Below are 11,095 nucleotides of genomic sequence, written 5' to 3'. Positions count from 1 at the left end.
GGTGGGGGTAGGGAAGCAGTTGAGAAATACTTGTAAATATTCAGCCAAGCCAGGGTCACTGTCCCCAGGCTGAAGGGGCTTGAGTTTACACTCCAGCCGAAGACTGGATAACACTCCTCTTGGGAGCTGGTCCTCAAACAGACCTCCTCCCTCTGGATCAGGTAGAGGCTTAAAACTGACAAGAGGCTCAGCCCTCAGCCTTTTTTCCTTCCCCTCATTGTGAGTCACCTTTTTTATCTGCGAGTTGAACACCATGGGGACTCCAAATGATCAGGCCGTCTTGCAGGCCATCTTCAACCCCGACTCCCCATTTGGAGATATTGTTGGGTTGGACCTGGGAGATGAAGCAGAGAAGGAAGTAGATGAAGGTGAGTATTTGACCTTGGAATCCAGCTCTCCACACTGGCTGGTCTGCTACCTCACTGGGGTGGCGGAAGTAGGTGGTCTTACAAGGTTGCTCATTCCCCAACACTTGGATGATGACTGCTGATCCTCAGTGCACTGATGGAAGCTTGGCAAGAGTCACTGAACCCAGAGGAGAAAGCCAGAGTTTGTCTTCCAACCCTGCCCCATGTTTAACTGTGGTGGCGGGGAGCGGGGCCATGTGAAATTCACACATGTTTGTTAGAACAGATGGTATCACCCTCCACGGCATGGAAGACAGAAACAGGGCAGGGGGTAGCTCAGCTAATCAGTTTCAACTAAGCAAGCATTCAGTGTCACCTTTAAATGCCAAGCCCTGAGCTAATGCTTCCAGGTTGAACATGCTCACTGGCTTTTCTACTGGCCCATAAGAGGGACTGGCACCATCCGGAAGTTTTGATGCTCTTTATTTCTAAAGGAGCGAAGCCTAAGTCTTAATGAAACTTTAGGCTGAAAAGCTGAGGGAAACATTGCAAAAGGTTTTCGTGACCCTGTATCATGGAGGCCTTCCTGTTGGAAGCAATGCACTAGAACAAAATGGGGACATACTAATGAGTCGGAAAGACCTGGGTTCCAATCCAATCTGTGCAACTTCTGGGGGGTGTGACCTTCAACCAGTGATTTAGCTACAGGCTAGAGAGTTTGGGTTTCATTCTGTTGGCACTGGGGAGCCAACCAAGGCCACTTTCCCAGGTCTCTTTGGAACTAGGCAGTGCCAGAGCTCTTCCTCAGTGGCCTCTGCTCCCCCTGCCCCAAACACTGCATCTGATTGTAGTGACCTGCACCCTGCCTGGTCAGCCCTGGCTCATGTCCCAGGTTCCCAAAGCCCAAGGGGACTGTTGCTTCCTGCTGCTAACCTCCTGGCTAGCTGTTTCCTCCTGGCTCCCTCCCCGGCACAGATGAAGTTTTCCCGCGAGCGCAGCTGGAGCAGTCCAAGGCCCTGGAGCTGCAGGCGGTGATCGCAGCAGAGGCTGGTGACCTCAGCACAGCCCTGGAGAGGTTTGGCCAAGCCATCAACCTATTGCCTGAGAGGGCCTCAGCCTACAATAACCGAGCCCAGGCCCGGCGTCTCCAGGGGGATGTGGCAGGTGAGGGGAGGGTCCCTGGAGCCTGTGCAGGGCGTCTGGGAGGACACAGACCAGAGATGCTGTGGCCGTGGGGTTTGGACATGGAGTGTGGGAAGTCACTGAGCTCTGGAACCTACGTCCCTACTCATAAGAGATACGTCATGGGCCCTGCTGATCTCTTGGGGATATTGTGAGAGAGAGACTACAGTCTGTTTATTTACAACATTTAATGAGAGCCTATATTGTAGCAGTGGGCTAGGTGCTGAGGACTCTTAACAGCAATTACTATGTGCCAGGCACTAAGCCCTTGTATATATTTTCTTAATGGTAACTTTATTCTCCTACTTTCTAAATCTGTTAACCAACAGCTTTCTGTACAAGATGCATCTTGTCTTTCCTCTTTAATCATGGATTCAGAAATTCCGTTTTTTGGTTTTTTTGTTTGTTTGCATTGGGTCTTTGCTGTGGCACATGGAGGGGGCTTTTCTATTAATAGTTTGGCGCATGGGCTTAGTTGCCCCATGGCGTGTAGGATCTTAGTTCCCTGACCAGGGATCAAACCCCCAGCCTCTGCATTGGAAGGGGACTGAACCACTCGGGAAGTCCTGTTTTAAAAATAATAAAGGTTTTTAAAATTTATTTTTATTTCTTTTTTGGCCATACCCTGCAGCATATGGGATCTTAGATCCCTGACCAGGGATTAAACTCATTCCCCCTGCAGTGGAAGTGCAGAGTCTTAGCCACGACCACCAGGGAAGTCCCCTGACTGAGCACTTTACATGTCAGTTGTCATCATTTGTTTAGCCCTCACTACAACACTAAAAAGGTGCATGCTCTTGTCTCCATTTGACAGATGTTACACTAAAGCTTGGAAGTTAAGTAAAATAGCTTGCTAGTCATATAGCTGAGAAGTGGCAAAGCTGGGATTTGGTTCAGGTGGCAGGGCTTAATCCCCACGTGATACTGCTTTTCATGAAGCTCAGCCTTGAGTGCAGGACAGACACAAACCTAATAGCCACATAATAAGCTGAGAGGGTTCAGCTTGGGGGTCTGTTCCTGAGGGGTGAGTTTTGGAGATGAGTAGGAGTTAGCTGGTTGGAGGGCAGCGAGTGGGAAAAGGCACGGCCTGTAGAAGTCCAGAAGTCCTGGACAGGTACAGGGAGCTTCAGATCTCCACTCTGGCTGGAAAGGGAGGGCTGGAAGGATGGAGTCTCTTCAAAGCCTGAGGTAAACAGAGGCCAAGAGAGCAATGAACTGGTAATATAAGGCCATGATCGAACTCTGTCTTGAAAACACCAGGAATCACTGAAGAGTAACCCACAGAAGCGTGGTAGGGAGCTCCTAGGGCACTTGTGGTAGTGGTGTTCCTGGGACCAGGAGTGCCAGGTTGGGGAGGCTGGGCTCCATTCTGAGGATATCGGGGAACTCTGAGGGCCCCTTTCCCAGGCTTGTCTGCCACCAGTTTGGCAGAGCAAGGCCATAAAGGCTGCTGGGGAAAGCCTACAGACCAGAACCCCAGAGAGCATCCAAGGGGTTTCTGCCTTCAGTTCCTCTAGACCAGCTCCTCTGAGGAAAATCAACAAATGCTGTGATTAGAGAGCTTCTCAACCCACCAGGTGGGGTAGGGAGCAGAGCCCCTGCTGCGTTCTGAGAACCAAAACACAGAGGACGGGGGAGATCAGCCTTGGTGTAGGATGCTGCTGGCACTCCCCTAGCTCCCTGCCCTGATAGGCTCAATAGACTGGAGGACAGGAGTGAACGGAAGCAGAGCCCAGAACAAATGCAGCTCGGTGGACCTACTGTGGATACCAACTGGCTGCCTGAGGCTGAGTTCAGAGCTCTGATGCCTAAGAAGCCAAGTATTTACGAGGGTGACAAAAGTGCTGCAGACCAGCTCTGGCTCCAAGACCTCCTTCAAAGAAAATTAGATACAAAATAATGAAGACCATGGAAATAAAGAATAAGGAGAGGCAGTCAGTAGAGAACACAGGTGAGAGAAGCTATTTTAAGGCATACAGAGGAAAAGGAGAGAAAATGTCTTGAAAAGTTAGAGAAGGATGTCTCTGGGTGATCCAGTTGCTAAGACTACATGCTCCCAATGCACAGGACCCAGGTTCAATCTCTGGTGAGGGAATTAGATCCCACATGCTACAACTAAGACCCAGCACAGCCAAATAAATACATAAAAATACGTATTAAAGGGGGGAAAAAACGTTAGAGAGGGACTTTCATAGTGGTCCAGTGGTCAAGACTGCCCTTCCACTGAAGGGGCAAGGGTTCAATCCCTGGTCACGGAATTAAGATCTTGAATACCGCCTGGTGCAGCCAAAAAAAAAAAAAAACAAAAAACGGACTTTATTGTGTAAGAAATAGTTGTCAGTTGATACTAATGCTTTTGGACCCTGGGATTCAGAGTCAGTCACCTGGCTAATAATAGAAGGTTAATAATGGATGTGTGGAAGAAACCACCTGCTTCGTGCCGGGCAACAGGAGCAGGTTCATAATATAGTGACCACCCCTGTTCTGATATATCAGATGGTGGAAAATAACACGGACAAGGCGAGACCTGGGCTTCAGTCCCAACTCTGCCACTAACTGGCTGTGCAGTCTAGGCCGAGTTTTGCCCACTCTTCCAGTCTTATCTCTGCGTAACGGGAATAACACTGATCTCGAGGGTCGTGTGCGGGCGGGATGTAAATGGCTGAGCCCCAGAGCCTGCACTAGGGGCCGGATCTTGCTGGCCGCGGCCCTAACCCCTGCCCATCCGTCGGTCCGTCCCGCAGGCGCCCTGGAGGACCTGGAGCGCGCGCTGGAGCTGAGCGGCGGCCGAGGTCGCACCGCCCGCCAGGGCTTTGTGCAGCGCGGGCTCGTGGCGCGGCTGCAGGGCCGGGACGACGACGCCCGCAGTGACTTCGAGCGGGCGGCGCGGCTGGGCAGCCAGTTTGCGCGCCGCCAGCTGGTGCTGCTCAACCCGTACGCGGCGCTGTGCAACCGCATGCTGGCCGACGTGATGGGGCAGCTGCGCCGGCCCCGCGACGGGCGCTGAGCGCTGGCAGGCGGGAGAGCGAGGAGTGTGGGGGGATGCGCCAGCAACCAATAAAGCTGTCGGTTCGCCCAGCCCCCGCCTATGTCCGCGTCCGCTCGCCGATCCTCGCAGCGATGCACGCTCAGGGGTCCCCTACGCATGAGACGGTCCCGGATCCGCCGCCGGGGAGGAAGGGCCCATAGGGCCGAGATCGGGCATCGATTGGCCCTGCCTGGCGCAGCCCCGGGCCCTGCGGCGGACTGCGGTGCTCCGCAGGCCTGAGCAGTCGCTCTGGCTGCGCTCGGGGAGTGAGCCAGGTGAGCTGCCCAGGAAGGCTGGGCGGAGGCGGGAGCGGGGATGTTTCTTCTCTACTCCTGCGTCCTGGTTCACCTTGTCTTCGGCCCAGATCCGGAGGATGGGAAAAGAGAAGCGGGCAGGAGAGAGCCGGGGTCGGGAGAAGGACGGTCCTTTTTGGGGAGGGGCTTGTATACCCGACTGTCTGCGTCTGTGTGTGTGTGGGGGGGGGGGGGGTGGTGGTGGGGATAGGTGGGTGGGTGTGATAGGTGGGTGAGTGTGTGTGTGTGTTGTGCGTCTTGGCCTGGTACGGGCTGCACGGTTGCTCGTTGTTTCTGTGTACCTGCGAGCGTGTGCCTGTTTGTCCCTTGGAGTCAGGACTCAATTCTGCGCCCGCAGGGTGTACAGGTACGTGCCAACCTGGGTTTGGACCATGGGCCTTGATCATTTACATCTTTGCCTTCACCACTGTGGGTCATTCTACATTTGTGTTTCCGTGCATGGTTCATTTTTGTTTCTGAGATAAATTCCTGGAGGAGTTACTAAACTTGCCTGCTCTCACCTGGCTACTAACATCAAGGCCCGCCCCCTTCTCTCAGCAGCCTGGGGCCCAGGCCTGTGCCACCATGGCACTGCCTCCAGGGCCAGCTACCCTCCTGCACACACTTCTGCTCTTGCCGGCCCTTCTGAGCTCAGGTACACCCCTGTTCATCCCTTGGCATGTGTTTGTGGGGTCAAGTCCCTGTCTCTCCCCTCCTTGCCTGCATCTTCAGTTTGGGTACCCACTTTAGACACCAGAACTGGGCTCTCCTCATCCACCTACCAAGGTCCAGCCAGTCCCTGGTGAGAGAACCCAGGTCCCTCTGGAACTGGACCTCACCCATGTCACATAACAGTACTAACTGTCCACCAGCTCTCCCCAGACTCCACTATGTTCTAGGTTGGGGGGAGCTGGCGCCACAAATTGATGGTCAGACCTGGGCAGAGCGGGCACTTCGAGAGAATGAACGCCATGCCTTCACCTGCCATGTGGCAGGGGGACTTGGCACCCCTCGATTGGCCTGGTACCTGGATGGACAGCTGCAGGAGGCCAGCACCTCGAGACTGCTGAGTGTGGGCAGGGAGGCCTTCTCTGGAGGCACAAGCACTTTCACTGTCACTGCCCAGCGGGCCCAGCATGAACTCAACTGCTCCCTGCAGGACCCAGGCAGTGGCCAGTCAGCCAATGCATCCGTTATCCTCAATGTGCAATGTGAGTGCCCCTCGGGTGGCCAGAGAGGGGTTCTCTGCCCAGGGACCCCCAACAGCCACCAGGCAGGCAGTTTGCTAGGATGTTTTAACACTTACATACTTTGCAAATATTAACTCACTTTATCCTCACAACAATCCTATGAGTTAATTACTATTGTCCCCATTTTATAAATCCGAAAACTGAGGCACAGAGAGGTTAAGCAATCTGCCCGGGTCATAGAGCTGGTAAGTAGCAGAGTCAGGATTCTGGACATTTGGTTCTAGTGTTTATGCCCTTATGAAATACTGTTTCTGGCAGACCCAGCCATCCTTTTTTCTGGTGCCCCCTAAGGAGAGGTTCAGGCCCCTGGCTCCCTTCTGGGTTTGGGAAGAAAGGGCAAGGCAAGCAAGGGGCTGTGGTGGGAACATAGTGGTCTCTGCTTTGCACCAGTTAAGCCGGAGATTGCTCAGGTTGGGGCCAAGTACCAGGAAGCTCAGGGCCCAGGCCTTCTGGTCATCCTCTTTGCCCTCGTGCGTGCCAACCCGCCTGCCAATGTGACCTGGATCGACCAGGATGGGCCAGTGACTGTCAACACCTCGGACTTCCTGGTGCTGGATGCCCAGAACTACCCCTGGCTCACCAACCACACCGTGCAGCTGCAGCTCCGCAGCCTGCCACACAACCTCTCGGTGGTGGCCACCAACGACGTGGGTGTCACCAGTTCCTCGCTTCCAGCCCCAGGTGAGCACTGCCAGCCACGGGCCCAGCAGAGCCTCGGGTGAGTGTAAGGTCAGGGTACAGAAATGGGAAGACTTGTCTCTTGGGTGAGTTCTCATGAAAGCTGTCCCCAGCCACCTTGGGCAAAGAGGACAGGGTAGGGACCTGTGGCATCTCCGAATCAGGGGTCATGCCCGCTTGGAACTAACCAGAGGACTACCTGCAGGGCTCCTGGCCACCCGGGTGGAAGTGCCACTGCTGGGCATCATTGTGGCTGGAGGGCTTGCCCTGGGCACCCTGGTGGGGTTCAGCACCTTGGTGGCCTGCCTGATCTGCAGGAAAGAGAAGAAGACCAAAGGTAAGGCCAAAGCAAGGGGGGACAGAGGATGCTGGGAGCGCAGAGATGCGGTCAGGGGTGAGGGTGAAGCACGGGCAGTGACTGGCGCTGGGCAGGTCTCTGACAAGTGGTAGGACAGGTCTTCCTGGGTGTGGCCGTGGTTTAGACCACACACATCCCAGGGAACCGTGCTGGGCACTGGAACCCTGTCTGGTCATCTGAGAGGCCCGTTGCCCGAGGGACCTGGGCCTGGGAGGGCAGGGTCAGAGCCCAGAGAGGGTGGGTGCACTGAGACAGTGCTGTGATTTCTCTCTCCTCAGGCCCCTCCCGGCGCCCATCCCTGATCTCTAGGTAACTCTCCTGGGGCTGTATGGAGGGGCCAAATGGAGAGGTGGCATGGGGACAGGCGGGATCCTGGGCTTTCTGGTGGTTCTGGAATGGGCTCCAAGCAGGAATCTGTTCCCACTGGTGCCAGGGCCCATCCGAGCCTTTGTCCTCCCGTAGCGACTCCAACAACCTGAAACTCAGCAACGTGCGCCTGCCACGCGAGAACATGTCCCTCCCATCCAACCTTCAGCTCAATGACCTCACTCCAGACTGCAGAGGTACACCCAGCAAGCTGTTTGCCCCAGCTTTATCTTCAGAGGGGCTTCTGAAAAAAAGAGACACGCTGGACCTCAGGAGGGGCTAGGCCCCATCGGGCACACGCCTCATCCCGGGCGCCACCCCTTTTGTCCCCCCACAGGGAAACCAGCAGACCAGCAGACGGCTCAGGACAACAGCAGGCCAGACCTTCTGGACCCGGAGCCTGGTGGCCTCCTCACCAGCCGAGGTAGGGAAAGCGGCCTGCTGCCTCGCTCCCTTGCCCTCCCACGTGTGCCAAAGGCCTCTGAGTCGCCAAGGGCAGAGAGTGGTCTCCAAGCTTCCAAGAAATGAGGGTGACCGAGTCTCCTGGCATCTGTGACCCCGCAGGTTTCATCCGCCTCCCAATGCTGGGCTACATTTACCGGGTGTCCAGTGTGAGCAGTGATGAAATCTGGCTCTGAGATGAGGCCAAGAGAGAAGATACCTTCTTGGCCCCTGGGCATCCTCCTGGTCCTCGTCCAAGGCATCCTTTGCATGGCCATGTTGCCAATGGGAAGAGGCCATGCCTCTGCCACTTTTGCTTGCCTGGGGGCACGGGTATTCTTGGCTAGGCTGCCAGCTGGACCTACTCCTGGCTGGACCTGGACCTGTTCTGACTCCAGTTGGGGGCCTGCATGACTGCCCGTGCCCAGGTGTGCCTGGAGGTCAGCCAGCATCTAAGCGTGGCATGGCCCTGCTGGCTCGGGCCGGCTCTGCCCCGCACCAGTGCTCCTCAGCACTGTGTACAACAAGCATGGGGCATGCTTGGTTGGGGGGCGGGGGGCCTTGCACGTCCTGGATTTCCTTCACATGCTGTGCAGCTTTGTTCCCTCAGGGAAAACTTAGGACCCTGCTAGCTGTAGAGAACCAACCTGCCCTTTCCAATGAACCCACCCCTGATCCAGGGGTGCTGGTGAAGCACAGACCAGTCCTTTTTGCTGCATCTCTCTGCCCCTCTGTGCCCACCCCCTCTTGGGCATCGTAGGTTATACGCTGGACCTTCATTTCTTCACTGGGCACTAGACTTCCCCACTGGCCTGGGCCCCAGTGGTGTCAGAGCCTGGTATTAGCACAAGTCAGGAGACAAGAGGGAGGTGAGAAGTCTGGTGCCTCCAGGACTGCATGCAGCTGTGCCTCGTTTTTCACAGCGGTTGCACTTGAAGCACATCTCCTGGGAAGGGAGTGTGGGCCCCGGGCCCTGCTGTGGCTTTCCCGAGTTTGGCCTTTTTATGACTCACTGTGAGTGCCCTGAGCCCTTGGGGTTGATGGGTTTCTGCTCAAAATATCTCCCCCTTCCATGGGCGCCTGGCCTTGACCTCCCCACCAGCAAGAAACTGTTCTTGTCCCATCCTCCGTTCTTTAGAGGATGGTCACAGTAGCACATAATTTGACAGTGCTGGGAACCTTAGGGAGCTGTGGGAAAGGAGGGGAGATCACATATCCCAGAACAACCCAAGTACACTGTTGAAAGGCAACATGAAAGATTGCAAATTAATAGCGTGCAAAGTATATTTTTCCCTTGTTGATACCTTGTTTTGTAATTTCTCTCGATACCGCCAAGAACAGTGCTGAGCACACAGTAGGTTCAATAAACTTGACTGAGTGAATGTCACATGTCTGTTTCATTCCTTCAAAAAAAATTTTTTTTTTAATTCTCCATTTATCTCTGCTCTAATCTTTATTTGCTTCCTTCCACTATCTTTGAGTTTAGTTTGTTCTTTGTCTAATTCCTCGGGTTGTAAAGCCAGACTGAGTACTTAAATTTACTGCTTTATTTGGCTGTGCCCGGTCTTACTTGTGGCATGTGAGATCTAGTTCCCCAACCAGGGATTGAACTTGGGCCCCCTGCACTGGGAATTCAGGAGTCTTAGCCACTGGACCACAAGGGAAGTCCCTTGAGTACTTTTTTAATGTAAGCATTTATAACTACAAATTGCCTCTGAGCACTGCTTTCGCTGTAGCCCATAAGTTTTGGAATGTTGTGTTTTTGTTCTCATTTATCTCTAAGAGTCTTAAGTTATTTTCCAACTTCCCTTGTGATTTCTTTGCCCCATTGGTTAAGTATCATTTAACTTCCGCAGAATTTTTCAGTTTTCCTTATGTTGTTGATTTCTAACTGCTCTTCATGGTGGTCTGAGAAAGTACTTTGTATGCTATCTACCTTTTGAAATCTGTTGAGACTTAATTTGTGCCCTAACATATGTTCTATCCTGGAACATGTCCCATGTGCACTTAAGTGTATTCTCTGCTGTTGGCTAGAGTTCTGTTTGTGTCTGTTAGAACTAGTTGGTTTATTGTGCTGCTTAGGATATTTCCTTACTTATCTTCAGTCTGGGTGTTCTATCCCTTATTGAGAGTGTCTTGCTATTATTGTAAAACTCTTTCTCCCTTCAGTTGTCAACTTCGCCTCACATATTCTGAAAGTCTGTTATTAGGTGTGTAAATGTTTATAATTGTTGTATCTTCTTGCTGTACTGTATGTTCCTTTTATAAGTCTCCTACTTTTATTTCATGGATGTGGTATTTTCTCATCTCTCTGACAGTGGTTCTCAAATTTTTCTGCATATTGAAATAATCTGAGGAGCTTAAAAAATACAGATTCTTATATCCTACTTTCAGAGGTTGTGATTTCATTAGTCTGGTGTATTGTCTGGGAGAGGAAATTTATCTTTAGAAGATCTCCAGTTGATTCTAACATGCAACCAAATTTGAGAACTACTTCTCTATGAATATTATAGTTAAAAAAAAGTTTAGTTTCTCTGATTTTCTTTGCTGTATTTTACTCTTTTTCTGGCTTTCTTCAAATGCCTAGTGACTGTACATTCATATTTAAGAATGAGAGCTGCAGGCATGCCTCTGTGTATACACACACACACACATATACACACAAGGAGAAACCCCAAAGCTGAATGCAAGCTGATGGGTAGGTAGCAGGACCGAGGCATTTGCTTAGATTACCCCATCAATATCTTTAGGTCTTTTCTCTTTGGCTGCTTAGGACTCTTCCAATATTCTGCTTTGGAGGGATAAGCCTGGAAGAGGGCTGAGAGCCTCACCGTTCATTCCTCTATTTTATCCTCTTATTTTAAATTTGGCCCCTTATCCCTGTTCTCAGAGTTGCTTAGTATTCTCACGTCCATTATCCACCCAGCTGCTCAAGCCTAAAAACCTGCAAGTCGTTCTTGATTTCTTCTCTTCCATCCCCCACATCCACTCTATCACCAAGTTCTGTTGGTTCCACCTCTGCTGGTTATTTCTCTGTTGTCTCTTACCCCACACCCTCCCTACTGTACTCTATGCTGCCCAGTTTTCCAGATTCCCTTGCCAACTGTTAATTTCTGCCAGTGGGAGGCGCTTGGCAGAACAGGAGAGGGTGG

The 11,095-nt window shown here is 52.6% G+C and overlaps 2 protein-coding genes across 9 annotated transcripts; both read left to right on the top strand.

Moving 5' to 3' along the window:
- The first annotated feature begins 55 nt into the window (after positions 1-55).
- Positions 56-4,608, top strand: TTC36 (tetratricopeptide repeat domain 36). Its single transcript, XM_020886696.2, has 3 exons — positions 56-368; positions 1,323-1,511; positions 4,274-4,608. The coding sequence occupies exons 1-3, from the start codon at positions 254-256 to the stop codon at positions 4,534-4,536; spliced, it is 567 nt and encodes a 188-aa protein (XP_020742355.1). The 5' UTR covers positions 56-253; the 3' UTR covers positions 4,537-4,608.
- A 101-nt stretch (positions 4,609-4,709) lies between these two features.
- Positions 4,710-9,330, top strand: TMEM25 (transmembrane protein 25). Of its 8 annotated transcripts, none has more exons than XM_070473513.1 (9): positions 4,710-4,832; positions 5,412-5,505; positions 5,750-6,061; positions 6,491-6,781; positions 6,984-7,115; positions 7,415-7,445; positions 7,599-7,699; positions 7,840-7,926; positions 8,067-9,330. In XM_070473513.1, the coding sequence occupies exons 2-9, from the start codon at positions 5,436-5,438 to the stop codon at positions 8,138-8,140; spliced, it is 1,098 nt and encodes a 365-aa protein (XP_070329614.1). In that variant the 5' UTR covers positions 4,710-4,832; positions 5,412-5,435; the 3' UTR covers positions 8,141-9,330. The 8 variants fall into 8 exon arrangements, with proteins under 8 accessions (XP_070329614.1, XP_020742349.2, XP_020742351.1 ...); XM_020886690.2 differs by having other exon boundaries at positions 5,409-5,505; XM_020886691.2 differs by lacking the exon at positions 4,710-4,832 and adding an exon at positions 5,110-5,217 and having other exon boundaries at positions 5,409-5,505.
- Positions 9,331-11,095: the final 1,765 nt, after the last annotated feature.

Source organism: Odocoileus virginianus, chromosome 10 (genome assembly GCF_023699985.2).
Source record: "Odocoileus virginianus isolate 20LAN1187 ecotype Illinois chromosome 10, Ovbor_1.2, whole genome shotgun sequence".
In the NCBI taxonomy this organism is placed as follows: Eukaryota; Metazoa; Chordata; class Mammalia; order Artiodactyla; family Cervidae; genus Odocoileus; species Odocoileus virginianus.
This window is presented reverse-complemented; position numbering and strand designations above follow the sequence as displayed.